The sequence below is a fragment of the Myotis lucifugus genome, unplaced genomic scaffold, assembly GCF_000147115.1.
Source record: "Myotis lucifugus unplaced genomic scaffold, Myoluc2.0 scaffold_170, whole genome shotgun sequence".
Classification (NCBI taxonomy): Eukaryota; Metazoa; Chordata; class Mammalia; order Chiroptera; family Vespertilionidae; genus Myotis; species Myotis lucifugus.
Window position 1 is genome coordinate 549,573 of NW_005871218.1, and position 13,394 is coordinate 562,966.

The 13,394-nt window shown below is 36.3% G+C and overlaps 2 protein-coding genes across 2 annotated transcripts in view; one reads left to right on the forward strand and one right to left on the reverse strand.

Annotated features, from left to right (window-relative positions):
* The window catches only part of NAALADL2 (N-acetylated alpha-linked acidic dipeptidase like 2), a 1,041,900-nt gene that overhangs the window by 496,464 nt on the left and 532,042 nt on the right, over positions 1-13,394 (forward strand).
* On the reverse strand, positions 4,124-4,785 carry LOC102417426 (small ubiquitin-related modifier 1). Its single transcript, XM_006096209.3, has one exon. The coding sequence runs from the start codon at positions 4,689-4,691 to the stop codon at positions 4,386-4,388; it is 306 nt and encodes a 101-aa protein (XP_006096271.1). The 5' UTR covers positions 4,692-4,785; the 3' UTR covers positions 4,124-4,385.

Sequence of the window (13,394 nt, forward strand, 5' to 3'; positions counted from 1 at the left end):
AAAAACAAATAAATAAACAACAGAATAATAACTGGAAAATTATACTAGTTTTGGTTAATTTTCTGTGTTTCTTCATTAGCACGTGAAAATAAATTAGTGATTTGCAAGAGGATTTTCTGTTGCAGGCTTTAATGATAAATTATGTCATTCACACAAAGTGTTTGCCATTTTCATATTTGTCACTTCAATGGTAAACCTATACACTTTGACTATGTAACTGCTATTCTATACATTTATTCTGAGAAAGTTAGCAAGGATTCACATGTAGATTCATGTATAAGTATGTCCATTGGAATATTTTTATAATAGGGGCAAACTGGAAGCAAAGGTAATAGTCCCTATGTGGAAATTATTAATTTATTATGGATTGATCAAATAACCTAATGTAATATTTCCATTAAAACATATTCATTGGTACATGTTTAAAATATATTGTAAAGGCTATAAAGGTGTAAGATTATATATTCAGTGTGATTCAAGTATGTAAAATATAATGTATATGAGAGACTAGATGGAAATAAAAAATGCTAAATACCATCAGAGAGTGACAATACAGATAATTTTACATACTTTCTTATTTATATTTTCCCCTATAGTCTCAATTTCTACAATAAATGTGTGAGAGTTTAAAACAGGACAATTATCATTAGTTAAAATGCAAAACGTAGTAGGATTGCTGTTTTCTTCCCTTGTATGTTATGATACTTTTTTCAAAGACAAAAATTCCTACAAAAATACAAGAATAATTTTTCTCTTGTATGTTCTGATAATTTTTTTCAAAGACAAAAATTATAATTAAGTTAGGTGCTATTAACATGAATTTGTATACTCCTTATTATCTCATAAACATATATCGCAGAGAAGCAGTTTGTACTAAAACCAAAAGACTAGGCAATTTGAGGCTATACCTGGTAGTATAGATCATTAAGGAAATCATAATGATATTCAGTGTAGAGTTCCACATTGCTATCCAAAGAGGTTGAGGTTTCTCATGCCATATAACCAGTGAGTAGTAAAGCCTCTAAATATTCAAATAGAAGTGGTTTTGCATGACCTTCCAAATGCAGTTGCGTATATAATGCATCAATTGTACTTTAGTCATATTAGACAAAATGTACACTTGGAAATGCTACAGTAGCAGTAAGAGGCATTGGAGGTATGGGAAGCTGTGTATTTGTTCACTTAACCTTGCACTTTTCTAAGAAACATATTCATAATCCTCTGCTCCAGCTACTGTGTTGTTGATTGGAACTGGAGTCCCTATTTATTTTGTTGTTATTGTTGTTGTTAATCCTCACTCGAGGATACTTTTTCATTATTATAATTTTTTTTAGAGAGAGAGTGGAAGAGAAGGGGAGAGACAGAGATAGAATCATTGATGTGAGATAAACACATCAATTGCTTGCCTCTCACACACGCCCTGACTGGGGCCAGGTATTGATCCTGCAACCCAGTAGTACGCCCTTGACTGGAATTGAACTAGGACCCTTCAGTCTGTGTGCTTACACTCTATCCACTGAGCCAAACCAGCTAGGGCTAGAGTCCTTATTTCTTATGACTACCCTTATCTATAATCATAAAAGCATAATATGCTAATTAGACTGGGCATCCTTCCAGACCTCCTTCCATTCTTCCGGATGAGGCTGCAAGGGAAACCCAGGTCCCAGGTGCCTGCCAGCAGTCAGAGGGAAGCCTGGGTCCCAGCAGCTGGGGTAAGGAGGCCTATTCTTGCACAAATTTTGTGCATCGGGCCTCTAGTTTTACTAATATATCAAAATATTACTTAGTGGTTTTATTTTTCTCATATCCATGTGAAACTTATTTAATATAAATGTTATTGTCATAGTTACATTTTTAAAGCAAGTGAGTTAAAACATGTAACCACATTTATTTAATTTGAATTTTTATTGTTAATTTTTTTGTTAGAGATATTCTAAACAGTTGTGCCATCTGATCTTGAAAAAAATGATATCATAGATAGTCACCTACATTACTGCATTTTTATTTTTTCATTTTATTTATTGAGAACCTATTATGTGTCTGGCACTATCATAGATGCTGAACGTATGGAAAATAAAAGTTATTTCTCTGCTCAAGGGTCTTCATAATGGAGATAAATCTGTTAATGAAATATATAGTGCCATGTTCATTTCCCTTTGGATAATTACATTTAAAGAGATTTTATATTCATTTTAGATCAATACTGTTACCATTTTCTGGGCCAAAAGGAAAAAAAATAGGGTGATTCTACATGTCTAGAAAGGAATTCTTATGGCCTCATTTGTCTTTTTGTATGACCACTATATTTCAAGACAGTATATGGTAAATGAAATATGAAAGTTCTTTATGTGGGTCCTAAGTAAGTAGACACATGAAATTTATCATTTCAAACACATGAGAAAACACCATAAAGAAGCCATAATTCCACTCTTTTCCCACTATTGTGAATATGCTGAGTCCAAGGTAGCATGTATGTGATATTTGAAGATGCTGAGAGATATACCATTGAACGCCTGATAAAAATTATTTATATTTGGTGGGCAAAGGGCATATCCAGTTAGCATCTTACCAGAGAGGCTGACTAATATTTGATAGCTACTCTGAGAGAACCAAGTGATTTGAATGACTTTAGAAGAGTAAAACTAACTTCATTTCTCCACTTTTTAGTCCTATATAACTAATTGAGGGATTAATTAATTATATATCATATTGCAATACAGCTGGGGAAATGAGAGATTAATAAAGCCTCTCAAAATATATCTTTTTTGAAAAAAAATCAAAACACCTACAAAACTCGTTTGTTTGCTTATTTATTTATTTATTATTTTAGTCCTCACCTAAGGATGTGTTTTTATTGGTTTTAGAGGAGAGGGTAAAAGAGGGAGAGAGGAAAACATTGTTGTGAAAAAGAAACGTCGATTAGTTGCCTCCTGCACTCACCCTGACCAGGAATCAAATATCATCCACAACCCGTTGGTACATGGGACAATGCTTCAACCAACTGAGCCACACCAGCCAGGGCTCCATTTATTGCATATGTATACATAGATTCTCTATATTTAGTCCAAGTTCAGCAAAAATGTATACCCATGCCAAGTTTGGCAAAGAATCCAATATTGTGAGTTTCAGAAATAATAAATAAGCAAACATGCATATTTCCTTATTTGTGGCTTCTCTTTTAAGAGCTCCAAGTCTCTGATTTGATTAAGAAATAGGAATATAAGATATATTGACAATGTAAGAATGTCCCACAATTTTTTTGCGGTACTGAAGAAAAACTTTATTTGTTCCATAAACAAACAATAATTTCCAGTATTATGCAAGAAAATCTTGTTTCGGCCATTTTTTTCTTTCTATACAATAAAAATAAAATGGAACATTAATAAGATTTTTACAAATATGTTGTTTATTTTAATGAAGCTGGTACAGACAATGTCCATTTAAAACCCACATCCCAGGCCAAAAAGTACAAATAAAATAAAAAAGAGCAGTGTTCTGTTGCACACACTTCTGCATGAATAACTTTATTAACTGATAATGAAAATTAAAACTTTTCTGGGATCTTCTGACAAGATTTTTCTTTACTCTTAAAATGCTTTCTCTTCAGTGAAGCCATCTTTGGTGTTAGTCTTTACTCTCACCTCATCTGTCATCTTGGCTCCAACCTGATATTCCTCTTCTTTTGGTCCAGACCTTCAGATTTTAAAAGTAGCTTCAAGCCCTAACCGGTTTGGCTCAGTGGATAGAGCGTCGGCCTGAGGACTGAAGGGTCCCAGGTTCAATTCTGGTCAAGGGCATGTACCTTGGTTGCGGGCACATCCCCAGTAGGTGTGCAGGAGGCAGCTGATCGATGTTTCTCTCTCATAGATGTTTCTAACTCTCTATCCCTCTCCTTTCCTCTCTGTAAAAAATCAATAAAATGTATTTTTTTAAAAAAAGTAGCTTCAAGCTGAGGAAAGGTCATTTTCCCACAGTTCAGTTCTCTGAAAAACTTCCACCTCCCACTGAAAATCATAGTCCAGGAGTGAAGCAATCAGATGCTAGAACTTCAGGGCCAATTACAAGTCATTATGAACACTTGCATTGGTCGACCGTATTTATCACAAGCCTGAAAATGCAGTCCTGAAAAAGGTGGCCTCCCTGTGCACACACGTCATATTTCGAAAGGAGAGGGCAATATGAAGGAGGCTGACATTTGATCACCAAAAACCAGCACAGTGAAAACAGACAATAATGAATAATGGGCACTAGAATTCAAATTACCAGATGTTTTAAAGAGATGGGGGGCGTCAGTTTTCAATTCCATTTTAACACCGCATTACAAAAGAACTATTTTTAAAAATAAAAAAGGATTGAGGGAAAAGAAAATAAAATAAAAAGAATATCTAAACCGTTAAATGACCCCCTGTTTGTTCCTGATAAACTTCAACCACATCTTCTTCCTCCATTCCCAGTTCTTTTGGAGTGTGATTATCAGCAATTCTCTGACCTTCAAAGAGAAACCTGAGTGAATTCATTGGAACTCCCTGTCTTTGACAGTATGATTCTTTGAGTTTCTTGAGATGTGTTGTCATTTTCACTTTGAAGTGAATCTCACTGCTATCCTGTCCAATGACTTTGAGTTTAATGTATTCTCCTTCCTTCTTATCCCCCACGTCCTCAGTTGAAGGTTTTGCCTCCTGGTCAGACATGGTGACGGCACTTCACCGGGTCTCTTCAGCGCAGCGGTCTCAGATAGGCAGGACCTCGCTCCGGGGTTTACAATTACGTCCCTCTTCCCCACAGCACAACCCACAATTTGTTGATGAAAGAAAGAAAAAAAAAAAATATATATATATATGTAATGTTTTGTCATTTGGACCACTAACTTTACTATTCAAATAGTAAGTTTAGTCCAGATCCAATAACTGTTTTGATGATCGAATTATCTTTACAGACAGTGATCCTAAAATATTAGTTTCAGATAGAGCAAAATGTACATACAACTTTGTTAAGTAATCATTTTGTTAACCCTCAGTCATTCTCCAAGTGATAACACTATAGTTCTTCAATGCATAATGTCATATATCAGTGTTCAAAAACAGTGTAAATTTTTGAATTTAATAATATAATAATTACACACTTTTATCATTCCTCAGTATTTTGTAAAGAACTATCAAAGTTTGAGAAATTGAAAAGTCCTAACCCTTCAAAAGCATTCAACCTTTCAGTAGAAATAAGAAAAACATACATGAATAAGACTCAAAGTATCCTATGACTTATAAATATGATAACATAGCAATTGGAATTGTCTGTAGGAAATGAAAAATTCAGAAGAGTAAAGAATTTAGTTGAAGGACTAAGGCAATGAGTTTTAACTGACATTGAGGACATGGATGTTTGGAAAGGAGGCAGGAAACCATTTTCTGAATTTTCAAGGACTTGGTACCAATTGTTTTTACTTAGGAACCTTGTTGCTCTAGATTAAGATTTATTTTTTGATGTTGTTTGTGGTGCTAATTAGAAAATTTCAAGCAAAGGAGCCAAAATTGCTTTTAAGTCCTCTACTATTTTTTCATTCCTTTGTCAAATATAGCCATTCCACACTGGCATCCTTTAATAATATTTCAATAATATATTTTAGTAGTTTGAGAAAAAAATCAGAGTGATTTTATTTCTGTCTTAAACTTTATTTACTCACCATATTATGTTTGGTACACATGTTTTTAACTTTCTGGGCCATTTACTTATCTATATTATATATTAGCCAAAAAAAAAAAAAGGCGACACAGGTAACACAGCTTCATTTTTATGTTCTCTAGTGTTCTGTTTAGCTTTCTTCTTCTTCAGTGCATTCAGGCCTCCTAGGTGCAAACACACTGATCAATGAAAGTTGTATCCATCTTTCTGTTTTCTCAGCAGACTATGTTGTGTATAGTTGTATGTGGTATATGGTATCAGCAAATGTGTTGAATTGTACAACTGTAACTATAGTCTATGGATTTTTTAAAGTTTGATTTTGACCCATGAAAGAATAATTTTCAATACATTAATAACAGACTTGTCAAATATATTATATTTTAAAAATGATTCCTCATTTCATTTATTTATTTTTACCTCTAAACCTCCAGTTGCATGTAGTTATGATTTCCTAAAAGAAATTATTAAATCATTGTTCTTAGTCATCTTAAAACACAATTTAGAACATAAATTTTAGATTTGTAATTTGCAATAATATAGCTCTCATCCCACATACATATTTTACATTTTAAAGTACCATAAAATGTGGGCACATTAAAATGCACTAATTTATTTTGTGCTTCAAATGATTGACAAATCCACATAACAAATATTTTAAAAATATTTCTTATAAGTTAACCAGTGTTTTATAGGCCTCTGCTTCATTCAACAAGTACATGTACTCACTACCATATATATTGCCATCTAAATAACTTTACATACCACATTTGTTGTTTCAAACATTTTTAGCCATTGCATGTTAGCATATCTTAATGGATGACAGTTAAGTTTTTGCAGCATTTTCATCTTATTTCAAAATAAATATTTATGCTATTATTTGAATATCTAATTGCATTTTTACATTGTCCTCAGTATATTACATTAGAACATGAAAACTGAAAATTTATATTGTGACAAAAGTAATAAGCAATTTTCTTGTACTTACTAAAATAGAACAATGGTGAAAATAAACATCCCAAGGATGATATATTTTTTAGGCTCAATTGGATAGTTATTAAACTTATACAAATGACAGGAATTTTTAACTATGAAAAAAAATTAAAGATCATTCATAAAAATCTGGTAATCTATAATAACTAGAGGCCCAGTGCACAAAAGTTTGTGCACTCAGCGGGGTTGCTCAGCCCGGCCTATGCCCTCTTGCAGTCTGGGACCCCTCGGAGGATATCCACCTGCTGGCTTAGGCTCGCTCCCTGGGGGATTGGGCCCAAGCTGGCAGTCAGACATCCCTCTGGCAGCCTGGCAGCCCTCGGGGGATGTCCATTTAGCAGCGGGGAGCAGGCTTAAGTTGCAGTTGGACATCCTTAGCGCTGCTGAGGAGGCGGAAGAGGCTCCCACCACCACCGCTGTACTGGCAGCCGTCAGCCTGGCTTGTGGCTGAGCAGAGCTCCCCCTGTGGGAGTGCACTGACCACCAGGGGACAGCTCCTGCATTGAGTGTCTGGCCCCTGGTGGTCAGTGTGTATCATAGTGACCAGTCATTCCCAGTCATTCTGCTGTTAGGGTCAGTTTGCATATTACCCTTTTATTATATAGGATAGAGGCCTGGTGCATGGTGGGAGGCAGCTGGTTTGCCCTGAAGGGTGTCCCAGATCAGGGTAGGGGTTTCGCTGGGGTGCATGGCCAGCCTGGGTGAGGGGCTGATGGCTGTTTTCAGGCTGGTCACACCCCCTTCAGGGTGGGGGGTCCCCACTGGGGTGCCTGGCCAGCCTGACTGAGGGGCTATGGCTGTTTGCAGCTGGTCACACCCCCTTCAAGGTGGGGGTCCCCACTGGGGTGCCTGGCCATCCTGGGTGAGGGGCTGAGGGCTGTTTTCAGGCTGGCCAAGCCCCCTGGCGACGAATGCTACCAGCCTCTCCTTTTTTTCTTTTTTTCTTTTTATTCTAGGATTTATTTACCTTCTATAATTGAAGCTTTGTTGCTTTGAGTGGAGCTCAGAGCCGGCCGTGGGAAGCTTGGTTTCCTCCATCATTGGGGCAACTAAGCCTCCTGCTTGCTCCAGCTCCATGGCTGCAGGCTGCCATCTTGGTTGGGTTAATTTGCATATAGTCGCTCTGATTGGCTGGTGGGCATGGCTTAAGCCGTAGAGAAGGTATGGTCAATTTGCATGTTTTTCTTTTATTAGTGTAGATAAAAGCATAATATGCTAATTAGACTGGACAGCCGAATGACCTTCTGGACAACCTTCCGGACAAAACCAGGGCTTGCACGAATTTCATGCATTGGGCCTGTAGTATATTTTTAGAGGTTATATTTAAAAATTGAAATATAACCTGGGAGTTTACATATACAATTATATATATATATATATATATATATATATATATATATATGGCTTTGGAAATAGAATACCAAATAGAGTTCTAAATCTCCTGTTCAAATTTTGCCCACTTGCTTTTTTGTACAATATTAGGAAGATACTGTGGCATTAAGCAACTGAAAATTAATGAAGGTAATTTTAAAGCAGGGCTGAATTCTATTTTTTAAATGTATATATTTTCTTACTAACCTGTTTTTTATTGTTTTAGTGCAAATTTTATGACCCAACATTATAGAAATTAGTTTTATGAAATTTATAAAAAGTCCAAGAAAGTTCCTGGCTTTTGACTAGGTGGTAAATAGGATACAGTGCCATGTAAATGTGCAGAGCTAAAATAATGACCTTTTCTGCAAGAAATGAGCATGCGTAATTAGCACTTTGATAGGATACAGTGTCTTGCAGAGAAAACCCGTCCACGTCATTTTGCCTTTCATTTTGAGCCATGTTTTCCAAACAGCAGTGTTTTGTTTTTTAGTTCTCCGGATTAAACTCCAGGTCATTGACAATTTAATACATATTTTTATTATTTAATCAGCTTTATCCCTGTCCCATGCAGCCTAGTCAATGATTACGTTCTGTTTCAACTTTTGAAGATAGCTTTTTTATTCTTAATGACTTCATTCTTTGTATTTGCTTGTATTTCTTAACACTGCCCATTAATACCTGACAATTTAACTGCTTTGTTTTTTAGTTTCAAATACCTTAAACATCAAATTTTTTAATTTTCTGCTTTCTTTGTTAATGTCATGTAATTTTTTTGTTCTTCACACCACACCATATTGTGCTACATGCATGTAAGTTTTTAAAATTTGTTTAGTTTTCACCCAAAGTACTTACTACCCTCCTTACTTGTTGTTTCAACAGTTAATCAAGTGATATATAACAATTGAGTTGTCCTTTGTATTTCTACTTTAGTTTCAATAGTTTAATTATCTTTTCTAATTTTTAGCCAATGATATAAGTTGTTTATATGCTCACTCAATCTGTACTAGTGATCTAATATCAGGTCCCAAATATCAGTATATAGGAATTACCATTTTAATATTCAGATGTTGTATTGTGTATATATATACACAAAATTAGATGTAGCAGTGAATCATAAAATATCTGCTTTGTTTGTATCACATATCTTCAAATTTTGTCTATGCATGCCATCTTTTTGTATTCAGGCAGTTATTTATGTGCTAGCAAATATACATTATGATATGCTATTCATCTGGAAACTGTTTTGAAAAGACAACATTCTGTTTTGATGTTATAAAAGACAATTTTTATAAAGCCTGTTTTCATCAAGAACTGGCTTATTTGAATATGTGCATTTCATACTAATGATTTTTATGTCTGCATGTTTAAAATAATTGTAAATATATTTCTCTGTGTCCATAGAGCTGTAACTCTTTCTGCCCTGCTGCCTTGGAAAATACCTTTAAAAAAACAACCCCCCCATTAAACACTTAGATTTCTTTTCATTTTAATAAATAATTTATCAGACATAGTAATCAGTTATTATGTTATAAGAGCAACATGCGGGTTTAGTAAATAAAAGAGAAATATTTTGCATAAGCTTGACTAATAATTCCTAAACCATGGTGCAATATTACAAAATGACATATTTTAAGCCTTACCCCTCTGGTAGTTTTGTGCTTAAATCAGGAATTATTTGAGAAGCTATGATTCTAGTAAAGGAATATACTGCCTCCCCAAATCCCTGTACTCTTTAAATATGTTAACTTACATGGCAAACAGGACTTTGTAGATGTGATTAAGTTAAAGATTTTGAGTTGAGGAGATTATTCTGGATTAATATATATTGTGGGTGGGCCTAATATATAACCACAGGGTTCTTATAGGAGAAGGAAGAAGGCAAAGAGCCAGAAAATGAAATGTGATGATAGAAGCAGAGGAGAGAGAGAGGAGGGTGGAGGAAGAGAGAAAGAGGGAATGAATTTGAAGATGCCACACTGCTGATTTTGAAAGGTCAGTGGGAGGCCATAAGCCAAGAAATGTAGGCAGCTTGTAGAATCTAGAAAAATAAAGGAACTGCATTTTTTCATTACCCTGCAGAAGAAACTCAGCCTTGTGGCTACCTTAATTTTTTTTTTTTTAGCCCAGTAAAACCCCATTTTTGACTCTGACCTCTAGAACTGTGAGATAATACATTTGCGCTGTTTTTGTGTTTGTGTGTTGTTGTTGTTTTTCTTAATCCTCACCTGAGGATATTTCCTCCATTGATCTTTAGAGAGATTGGGAAGGAGTGGTGGGGTGGGGGAGAGAAAGAAACATCTATGTGAGAGAGACACATCAATTGATTGCCTCCCTAATCCTCCTTGACCAGGACATGGGATTGTGAAATCCAGGTACTTGCCCTTGTCTGGAATTGAACCCTCTGACCCTTAGGTGCACAGGCTGATGGTCTAACCACTGAGGAACACAGGCCAGGGCCTTTTGTGCTAAGTTTGTGGTCCCTTATTACAGAAGCAATAGGAAATTAATACAACAATCATTCATATGTAGGAGGAAAAATGTAGGAAAGAAAGGCCGGCCACAGTTTAATCATAAAGTAGACAAAGTTCATTCCTGAGTATCTCCCTCTCTTGGGTATTCTCTAACGATAAATGAACTGTTTCTTTGGACCTTTCCTCCATGCCTCAACACCAGGATCTTATTCAAATCACATCTCCCTTTCTGCTCCACTTCCCTTGTTTGTTTTTCTTTAATACCTTACTTTTCCTGACATCTCCATTGTACATATCCCCCACCCCCACCCCCATAAGTTTGTGTTTGATCTCTTTGCCCGCAACACATTAAAGTAGCGGTCTCATCTCTAATTTTTCATGAGAATGTCTCGGTTGTTATCAATCTCTTCAGACCTCTTCTCTAGCCTACTAATAAGATAGTTTAAACCTACTCATGGAGAAGACTGTAATTCAAGTCTACATGTGGAGAGGACTCTAATGAAAACCTACTTATAGAAAGGATCTTTAGAGTAAGTAGGCCTTTATACCCTAGTTATATCAGTTCCCAGCCCTCATTGCTGCTATAGACAAGTCATTTGAAGATACCCTGCTTCAATTGCTTGAGACAATAAACTCATGTTTCAAAGGAGGATTGGGTGACTTAATCTACTAGTATGCAAAGTATTTTGGAACATTGACATAAGTGCTGTGACAGTGTTAGGTATTATAATGTTATTTTAATTAAATTTATCTAATCTACATGTGCATTTTAATAGGAAAAAATACTTATACACATACTTCTAAAAAATCATTTCTTTCATTTGTCCCAAATGTACCTTTTGGTCCCCATTATCATCAGTCAGTGTCAGAGAAAATAATCTAAAATAAACGAATCTAGTCAATTATGTATTCATGTGCAACAAAATTCAGACTTATTCAAAGTAGAAATGATCAAGTCAGGTTATTGTAGAGTTGAGTTTTCTTTCTCTCTGAAGATAGCCAGGAGACTCCTACAAGAAATGAACATGTTAATGCTGAAATGAACGCTAAATCGATGATTCTTAAACTAAAGTATATCAGAATGGTCTGAGGGCTTGTTAAAACACAGAGTGCTAGCCTGCATCCCCATAGCATCTGATTCAGCAGGTCTCGGGAGGGGCCTCATAATCTGCATTTCTAAAAGTTCCAGCCACTGATGCTGCTGGCCCAGGGGTTATACTTGGAGAAACACTGCTTTAAATATGTAAGCCATATGAGAACCAATTCTGTGAAATACATCCGTTTTAAAATTTGTTTTCTTGGCTTCCATTTTAAACGACCATTTTGAATAAGAATAGCTAATGCTGTCTTAGGTTAGAAGATTTGGACCCATCAATACCTATCTGAATATGAAGATTATATATTTAATAGTAGATTTGATTTCCTATTGTGAGACATTAAGAGTTGCTTTTAAATCACTTGGTTAAGTGATTGATTGAAAACAAAAGGGGTTATGAATTTTTATTAGGTACTCCTTAACACTATACTACTCTTTTGTTCAGAAATACCTTCCTCCTTGATCTTCAGGCTAAACTCACTCTTTAATTATTACTTTTAATCTTATTTTTCTCTGGGGTGCCTTCTCTGATACATAGGAGTTTTTCTGCTTTTATGACTTCTAACATATAAAATATACTTCCATGTATACAATGACCAACTTGTAGTTTAATTTACTATTTCTACATTTATTCCCCTTTATTTGTCTTTATAATTCCAGCAACTCGCTAAGTCCTGGAAATATCAGATAGAATATGTGTTAGATGAATGATTAAGTAAATAACTGATATGTAGTGGGTTGTGATAACCTCTGACCGCTGTTAGATTAAAATATATATAAATCTCTATAGAGATTTTATATAGAGAGAGATAATGCATATAAATTAGAGATTATTTATATAAAATAGAGATTTTATATGTATAAAAAGAGAGATCACATAAATGGAGATTATATATGAAGACTAGAGGCCCATTGCAGGAAGATTCATGCGATAGGCCTTCCTTCCCTTGGCTGTCGGTACCCAGGACCCAGGTTTTCCTCCAGCACCTGAGACCCAGGCCTTCACTCTGGCCACTGCCTTCGTCTTCGCTCTGGCCAGAGCATCGCTCCTGTAGCTCCCTCCGCCCCCCGCCCTTCCCCTCATAGAAGGAGTCCTGCCCCACTCTGCCACTCCACTCCTGCATGCGTGCTGCCCAGAGGCCCCAAGCGGGTGGGGGGGCGGGGCCGCACCATCTTTATCAGGTTAAATTTCATACTCATCCTGATTGGCTGGTGGGTGCCACGGAGGTACGGTCAATTTGCATCTTTCTCTTTTATTAGTGTAGATTATATATAAATAGGGATTATATATATAAATAAAGATTATATATGAATACGTTTATAAAATAGATTTATATGTAGAGATTATATATATACATTTATACATAAAGATTTAAAGAAAGAGTGATCTATCTATATATATAAAAAGCCAGTGACAAGGATGCCAGAACAACCAGAACAACCCGTTGCTATGATGCCCACTGTGGCCAGCAAACCTGCATGATCAGGGGATGGGGCCAGCTGGCCAAACTCCCACAGCCACTCCCCACAGCTGGCTGCCCCTGATCAGACTCTCCCACCCCGATCAAGGGTGGGGCCAGCCAGCCAAATGCTCCAACTACAGCCTCCCACCCCCCTCCTCTTCCCCCCGGCCAGCCCCGCCCCCGATTGGCCTGCCCCACTACGATAGTTCCAGAGGCCCTCACCCTGCCTGGCCCCACCACTCATTATTAGCCGCCCAATTTATATAGTGGGGATGTCTTGCCAACCTGCTCAAACCCTCACCCCCCCGTTTTCTTAATAAC

Coding starts and splice junctions, on each gene's coding strand:
- LOC102417426 (XM_006096209.3), bottom strand. CDS start 4,691: ATGTCTGACCAGGAGGCAAAACCTTCAACTGAGGACGTGGGGGATAAG.